The 8,824-nt window shown below is 45.8% G+C and overlaps 1 protein-coding gene across 1 annotated transcript in view; it reads left to right on the top strand.

The window, feature by feature from the left end:
- Positions 1 to 6,658: 6,658 nt before the first annotated feature.
- The window catches only part of PELI2 (pellino E3 ubiquitin protein ligase family member 2), a 208,487-nt gene continuing 206,321 nt past the window's right edge, over positions 6,659 to 8,824 (top strand). The window contains exon 1 of the mRNA XM_055130926.1: positions 6,659 to 7,101. Coding sequence (XP_054986901.1) covers positions 7,025 to 7,101 — 77 coding nt within the window. The 5' untranslated portion in view covers positions 6,659 to 7,024. The remainder of the gene's footprint in view (positions 7,102 to 8,824) is intronic.

The following is an 8,824-nucleotide window of genomic DNA, read 5'->3' as shown; positions in this document are numbered from 1 at the left end:
AACAAGGAAATAAGAGGTATATCAACTGAAAATCAAAAACATTGCTGAAGAAACTAAAGAAGATGTAAACAGAAAGAAAATCCATACTCAAGAATTGGAAAACAAAATATTGTCAAATGCCTAAATATCCAAATAATATCTATATTCAATGCAAACTTGATCAAAATCTTCACAACACTTACAAAAAAGAAGAAAGAAAGATAGAAAGAAAGAAAGGGAGAAAGGAAGAAAGAAAGGAGAGAGAAAGAGAGAAAGAGAGAGAGAAAGAAAGAAAAAGAAAGAAAGAAAGAAAGGAAGAAAGAAAGAAAAAATTAGCAAACCTAATATTCATATGGGACCCACAAAGGAGTACAAAAAACCCCAAACTAATCTTTCTTTCTTTCTTTCTTTCTTTCTTTCTTTCTTTCTTTCTTTCTTTCTTTCTTTCTTTCTTTCTTTCTTCCTTCCTTCCTTCCTTCCTTCCTTCCTTCCTTCCTTCCTTCCTTCCTTCCTTCCTTCCTTCCTTCCTTTCTTTCTTTCTTTCTTTCTTTCTTTCTTTCTTTCTTTCTTTCTTTCTTTCTTTCATCACACCAGTGATGCACAGGTTACTCCTGGCTTTGCACTAGGGAATTACTCCTGGCAGTGCTCGAGGACCATATGGGGAGCTGGGAATCGAACCAGGGTTGGCTGCATGCAAGGCAAATGCCCTACCCACTGTACTATCACTCCTGCCCCACTGAAACTAATCTTAAGGAAAGAAAGAACAAAAACTGGAGACCTATACTTCCTGACTTCAAAACATATTATAAAGCTACAGCTATCAAAATACTGCTGGCATAAAGAATATAGATCAATGGAACAGAGAACCCAAAATAAACCTACAAATGTAGAGTCAACTGAGATTAACAATATCACCAAGGACAATGAGGGAAGTGACAGTCTCTTTAAAAATTGTGATGGCAAAACTTATGCCCATATGCAAACGATTGAAACTGAATCTTAATGTACCCATTACACAAAAAAACTTGAATATAAAATTATAAAAAGGATAGAATAAATCAAAGGGGAAAGCTCATGCATTGGTCTTGACAATAATTTCTTTGATGTAACAAACACTAAAATCCCAAACAAGAAAATAAAAAATAGGAAAAGGAATATATATAAAATTAAGTCTTTTGTGCAGTAGAAAAAGAAAAGGAAAAAAAAACCTACTACAGAATTAAAAGCCAGCCTGTAGAGAGAGAAAATAATTGTAAACCATTTATTTTCTACAGAATGAGTATCCAAAATATTTAAGGAACTCTATAACTTGACAGAACACAAATGATAATGGGTAAAGTAACTGAATAGACATTCCAAAGAAGACATGCAAGTAGCACTGTAGCACTGTTGTCCCGTTGTTAATCGATTTGCTCGAGTGGGCACCAGTAACGTCTCCATTGTGAGACTTGTTACTGTTTTTGGCACATCAAATATGCCACGGGTAGCTTGCCAGGCTCTGCCATGCACCCGGGATACTCTCGGTAGCTTGCCGGGCTCTCCAAAAAGGATGAAGGAATCGAACCCGGGTTGGCCGAGTGCAAGGCAAATGCACTACCCAAATACAACAAATATATAAAAAGATAGTCAACATCACTCATCACAAGAAAAGTAAAGTCAAAACCGCAATGGTTTATCACTTCACATTTTTTCATTATGAAATAAAACAAAGCAAACCCTAGAAAATATCAAGTGTTGGCAAGGATATAGAGAAACTGAGAAAGGTTTACCCTACTGATGAGGATGTAAAAATGTGCTACTGCTATGGGTAACAGAACAGGGTTTTCTTAGGAAAAAAATCATAAATAAAAGTACCAAATGAGCCAGTAATCCTACATCTGAGTATTTATTTCAAAGAATTAGAATCAGCACTCTGAAGAGATGTATGCATTTTCCTCCTCATTACATCCTTACCCAAAATAGCAAATAGGTGATAACAGCTTAAATGTTCCTTGATGGATGAATGGACTTAAAAACAGTACATAAATACAATAGAACATTAATTAGCCATAAAAGAGAAAAGTCTTGTCATGTACTACAATATAGATGAAACTTGAGAACAACTCACTGAGCATATAAGTCATGAAAGGAAGACAAATACTGCATGATCCCCCCTATTTAAAGTATCTAAAGTAGTTAAGCTCATGGAAATAGGAAGCTTTTTGATTTTTAGGGGCTGGGGAAAGGGAAAAAGGGAATTGCTGTTCAGTAGGTATTAGGTTAAAGTTGTGTAAGTTGAACAAGTTCTAGAGAATCACTTTATTAGTTAACAATATAGTCCTTTGTTCATAAACATTGGTTGAGAACACATCTCATGTTAAGTGTTTTTTAACCATGATAAAAGAAAGTGAGTATACCTTGCAATAATAATCAAAGACAAGCAAATTTTAAAATGCTGGTGAGAAATCCCTGAGGCCATCTCCTCAGTTACTGCTAGTTATAGTATAAATGGCAGACACAGTGTTTTGAAAACAGCTCAGATAATATGCATCAAAATGTCTTTAAAATTTTTACATATTTGGGGGAGTGACAGTATAAGGAGGTAGGGCACATGCCCTGACCATATGTCCCCTGAGCCCTGCCCTGAGCACTGAGACAAGGAGTAATTTCTGAGCATTGTAGGACGAAAGGTTTACATAGTTTGACCTAATATTTTTTCTTATAAAAATCCACTCTCATTCATTATAACAAATGTAAATTTAAATATTCTTTAGAATAGCAAAAATGGGAAACCTTTCAAATGTTCCAGCAAAGGGGAATGGCTAATAAACACTGATAGATTATAAAACAACAAAACAACAAAAGGTTTGTGAAGTGTTAGTGATGAGAGAAGTCTGTTTATACATTAATTGAATAGATGCATGATTTTAAAAACCATATAAAGGGTGATTATATACATTATTATCACTATATCAAAATATTAAAAATTAAAAAGATGAAGGGAATACACAAAAATATCATAGAGGGTTCTTTCTAGATAATAAGACCATAGATTACTTATTTATTTATTTATTTATTTTGCTTTTTGGGTCACAACCAGAGATGCTCAGGGGTTACTCCTGGCTCTGCACTTAGGAACTACTCCTGGCAGTGCTTGGGGGACCATAGGGGATGCCGAGGATTGAACCCAGGTCAGCCGTGTGCAAGGCAAATGCTCTACCCACTGAACTATTGCTCCGGCCCCACCATAGAAAATTTTTCAAAACAAGTAAAAAAATTTAAATCTCGTTAACTTTTCATGTTTCCCCACTTTCTGAGAGCTCATATTTCTCTCCCAATCAAGAAAAACAAAAGTATAACTTAAAAATAAAGTGTGATCTCAGGTTTTATTTAAAAATAAAATCATTCTTTAGACATGCTCTGTCTGATAGCCTCTTATTCTTTTATCTTGGCAAATCCAACATGTAAGATAGAACACAAAGTGACCAAACCTTAGACTCTGGCAGTCCAGACATAATGGAAGGTATCTGATTTGATTTAAAACAGTTAAGATATAAACATACATTTTTCTACTAATTATTATTTTCATTAGGTAACTCTAACCTAACTCTAACTTAAAAGAAGTAGCTATCACAGAAGACAGCAAAAGAAAGCCTTATGTTGTCTTATTGTGTAGTAAACATATGGTCTTTCATAGTCCAAGAAATAGCCTCAAGTCTCAGGAGGGACGCGGAGGAGGGCCATCTTCTCTTAGTCTTCCAGAGAGTGCTTTAAGACAGACAGGATGAAATAGCCAGCCTGGAGGGCAGGGGAGGGGCCCCGCCCTGGCAGCAGGTCAGCTAAATTCAGTCTTTCAGTGGTTTGGCAGATGGCACAGCCAGATTGTCCCACCAGCCTGAAGCTTCTAACAAAAACAATTACACTCAAGAAGATATAAATTCATGCTACAATCAGATTCCTAATATTAGCTGGGCACAATGGGGGCAATGCTCTTGTTGGCTCACGTGGTGAGCAAGAAGAGTCTGATCAGGAATGGGCAGAAAAAGGGTGCAAACCTGACTTTTGCAGAGACAGAAGCCTTGAGGGCTCTCTGAGAAAATCAAGTTTACGCCTCATCACTCTGATCACTCTGCTCCCTTATCAGCCCCAACCATTTACTCCCACTTGGGAACAGTTCTTTTACCTTCGCTCCTGTAGGTTTCCTTGAAATCACAGAAAACACATTTGGGGAACTTGGGGACTAATCTAGAAAATACAGTGTGAGTTCATGATGGGTAAAAAAAAAAATCCACAAAACTAAATTTTGATGTTAAATGTTGGAGAGATTTAGCATAAAAATTAGGATTGGAGGCTTAAAAAATAATTGAGAAATTGTAATCTGGTCTTCACAGGGTTGCAGTGGCTGATGTTCCTCTTAGACGGTTAGATTCTGTCAATTTGCCACAGTTTTCCCGCAGTCCTTTGTAATTCCTGGCCGGGCACCTTTAGGCATGCCTGAGGATTTTAGGTCTCAGAGCAATTCACAAAACTGGTACCCTAGCCTTGAGTGAAAAAAGCCTCCAGTGATACAAAATTCATTCAAAAGCTACACTTCCGGTAAGTAATTCTGATAAAGACAGACCTGCTTAAGCACTATAAACATGCCCAAAGACATGCTGGGAGAACAGAAAAAGAAATAAGCCCCTCAAAGTTAGGGGCGCCATGGGCAGGCAGCTAAAAACAGAGGGCCTTTAGAGACTGGGGCATTGAATAGAGAACTCTCAGCCTAGTGTTTGGAACTTAGTAGGAGGTTAATATATTTGTTTCCATCTTCCTAAGAGCAGATGCAGAGCACAGCAAGGAGGAAATGGAGCCAGAACAGTGTAATGCAATGCACAAAAGCACAGCATGCCAGGAGAGAAGGGAGGAGGTAATTGTAGCCTAGAGAGCTGTTGCAGCCTCAGAACAAGACTAGAGATGTTAGGATGACAGAGCCAGGTACTATAAGGGGCACTGCATACCCAGGACATGAATTTGATAGAAGTTTGCTTGTCATACATCCATATGGTAAGGAAGTACAGTGAGTAGGCAGGACCTAGAGTAGATGAGGACAACATCAAGGAGCGGAAATATAGATAAATTCACACCAACATACTGGTGAATTCAACTCGACTGACGGATTGTTGGTTAAAACTGTAACAGAACATAGTTAAAAATACAGAGAACATGAAACTTATGCAGAATGTTCAGTTGAAGTGTAGACTTTCTATTCTTAGCTTGAATAAGTTGTTTACTCTATGTGTGTGCGCGAGATTTACCAGTGGTGTGACTAGTTATTTTGGAATGATTTATTTAAATTTCAACCAAAAGAAATGGGGATACTAACTTAAGTAAAATTTTCTAAAGCATCATGTTACTTTAGTAATAATCAAAGAATGTGTCACAGAGGCTGATGGACTGGGGAAAGGAAGGTTATGGATGCAGTAATTCCTCCCCCTCAGCCCTTTCCTTAGGGTCAGAGCCAACCACTCACTGTTTATACATGAGGCAGCTTTTGCAGTATTTATTTCTTTAAATATTTAACAGTCTTGAGAGGCAACGGCTGGCAATAATATGTAGAGTTTCCAGCATGTTATGAGTGCTTAATAAATGGTAAAACAATAAAATCCTGCGTGATGAAAACCAGCTGTCAATCTCCTAGGCTCTAAACTATTTTAAAGCTATAGTAGTAACTGCTTGGAAAAGTATACAAAGCAATCACAGGGCCTTGATTGAACTATAGAAATAAGGAAATTTGAGTCGCTAAAAGAAAAAAAAAGAAAAAAAATCCATCCAGGTGCTTTCCTCTTAAATTCCTTGGGTGATTGAGATAAGCTATGAAAAACAGTGAACAAAGTATGGATTAAAAAAAAAAAGCATAAAACAACAAACAACCCACAACCCACCATTAAAAACCAAAGCAACCAAACCCACAGCGGTACTGCGCTGAGAGGAAATAGTAACATCCTGTGCAATGGCGTGGTGCTTCCAAGTGCCTTCACTGCCCCCTTCTAATCCGCACGGAGGAGCAAAGCCCTCCCCTAATCTGCTGATGTCCCGCGACCTCTGAAGGACTGGCTTTTGGAAGACCAGTCGAGGCACCCGGACGCACCCGGGGGTGGGGTGTGTGCGACACCTCCCAAAGCCAGGCGCGCGGGAGAAGCCCGGGGAAAGCGAAGGCTCCTCTGCTCCAAGAGGAAGTTCTTTATTTACCTCTACGTAAACCCGGGAAATCTCAGTGCGGCTAAGTGGGGTGGGGTGGGGGGGAAGGATGGAAACTTGACCGCAGCGCTTCCGGGATCGGGGCGCCGCCGCCCGCGGCCGTGGAAGTGGGCTACGAGAGCGCAGGACCCAGGGTCGTAACTTCGGAGAAGGGAGCAGGGGAGCTGGTGGGAATGCGGGGAGTGGGTATTAAATAAATAAATTAAAAAAAAAAAACAGAGCTGCTCCTTTAAGAAGTTCCCGTCCCGGTTACTCTATGTTTACATAACACGGGGGCCGCTCGGCGGCGGGGCCCGCGCGGGGCGGGGAGTGGGCGCGGGGGCGGCGGGAGGTCCGGCGGCTCCACCTGTGCCCGCGTCCCCGCGCCCCGGCCGCGCCCCTCCCCCGCGCTGCCCCCGCCCCTCTCGGCGCGCTCGCTCGCTCGCTCCCTCCCACCCTCCCTTCGCTCTCCCGCGGGGCTTCGGCGGCGGCGGCGGCGGCGGCGTTGGCGGCGGCGGCGGCGTTGGCGCTCGGCGCGGCCAGGTTCCCCCCTGCCCGCCACTCTCCTGCCGCCCGGTCCCATTTGTGGCCGAGTCCCAGCTCGGGGCGGTCGCGGCGCTCGCGGAGCTCCCGGGAGTCCTCCCCCCCCCCCACCTCCAGCCCCCCTCGTGGGGGCCGCCGCACAGTCACGACGGAGCAGCCCCGGGACTGGCCGCCTCGCGCCCCCTTCGCCGCCGTGCCCTTCCCCGGCGCGCTCACCCCCTTCTCGGGATGGGATTGTAGCGGCGGCGCGGACTCGGCGGGCATCGCGGCGGAGGCGGCGGCGGCGGCGGCCGAGCGGGGCTCCATGTTTTCCCCCGGCCAGGAGGAGCACGGCTCCCCCAATAAGGAGCCGGTGAAATACGGGGAGCTGGTGGTACTGGGGTGAGTCCGGGAGCGTTGGCGGGCTGCGGAGCGCTCCGGGCTAGGTGGCCGCGGAGTGCGGACCTTCCCGAGCGGGGCCAGCATTGAGGGGGCGGTGTGTGTGTGTGTGTGTAGAATCGGGAGCTCCTTGGGGGGCACCTCCGGGGGCGCTAGCGGCGACCGACGGAGCGGGGTGCCCCCAGCCCAGTGCCCCCCAGTCCCAGGCGCGCGGGGCGCTGCGGCGCCGGGATGCGCTCTCCGCTCCGTGGGGGTCGCGGAGCGGGATGCTCCCGGGCCGCGGTGGCCGGGGGGTACCGGGGTGACCCAGGGTCTTGGTGCCTGGCCCCTACCGTGGGGGGCAGCTTCTCCACTTCCTCTCGCGCTCCGGACCGGGGAGGCTGGGGGTGGGGAGAAGAGCCGCCGTCGCGAGTGGGGGCCAGAGGACGCCCCCCCACCCCCGCCGGGGTTCCGTAAAGCCGGGCGCCTCCCGGGGGGATCCTTTGGCCCCCGCGCGGACGGCAGAGTCCAGGGCTGGGGGACTTCGGGAGCGCCGCGCGCGGCCCGCTAGCCTGGCCCTCCGCGGCGGGGTGGGCGCGGGGGCCAGCGCTTTGCCTGTGGTTAGGGTGACCGGGGCAGGGAACTAACTGTCTGCGCCGCGGGCAGGCCGGCCCCGGGCTCCACCGCCTCCCCGAGCCGCTCCAGGCCGCGGAGAGCCCGCCAGCCTCGGCGCCCGCGCCGCGGGTGAAAACCACATTTTGCAGCCAGTAATTATCTACAAGCGTTAAACGGCGGCAATTAGAGACTTCATCCACTTCCTGAGTTTCTCAGTGACATTTCTATTGTTTACCGGGAGCGAGGCTTCGCGGGATTAAAGCTGGATGAAGTGGGAGTGAATGGGGAAGGGGGGGGAGGAAGTGCTGGGAAACTTGGGAGAAGGAGCGATTTGGGCTTAGATTTGAAGGAGAAAGAATCCCCCCTCCCGCCCCCCCCCCCCAATCTTTTCCTGACCGTGCATCGTCCCTGGAAACCCGAGCTTTTGTCCCACTCCGTTGTTGAAAGACCTGTATTGAGAACATCCTAGTTGCTGATGGCTAGTTAAGCACACATCAGCGGAGCCACGGGATTGGGAAAACTCGGGGAACTCTGAGAACACACACGCACATAAAATATGTCTTCATAAAAATCAGTTTTTTTAGGGACGCTTCCAGACACAGCTCAAAGTTGTTCTGATCTCTTCACTTTGTTGCCACAGTCTCGATGGGCTATTACTGTAAACATTATTCACAATCTTGAAGCTGTTTATAGAGATAAGCCTTTGACCCCCTCACCTGGATGGTAATCGCACTTAAAAGACAGACGTCTGGATTCTTTGGAAGGAGGGAAAGGAATGACAGTTCTTTCTGTCTTATGTAACCTCAGTTCAGCCTCGTTTTGTGGAGTTTGGTTTTGTTTTTGTGGCTGGTTTCAAAGTATGTTTCACATGGTGAACCTGACGCAAAAGATTAACTTATGCCAGGACTTTATTTCATTATTTCCTTTTGTGGAAATGCTGGTTGTGATGTTTGGGAAAAGCAGTGTTATAAGTGGGCCCAGAGAGGTTTTGCTTTCATCCCGCAAGTACAGGGCATTCCAAAGGCCAGAAACGGATTTATGCTCTGGATCGCCCGGGTTTCACAGGCTTTCTTTAAAGTAGGCTCTGTAAATACATTGCCGCTTGCATGTGCTCTGCCCTTTCTTACTGCCT

This window comes from Sorex araneus, chromosome 3 (genome assembly GCF_027595985.1).
Source record: "Sorex araneus isolate mSorAra2 chromosome 3, mSorAra2.pri, whole genome shotgun sequence".
Lineage (NCBI taxonomy): Eukaryota > Metazoa > Chordata > Mammalia > Eulipotyphla > Soricidae > Sorex > Sorex araneus.
Note: the sequence above shows the minus strand (reverse complement) of the source record. Positions and strands in the feature narration are given on the sequence as shown.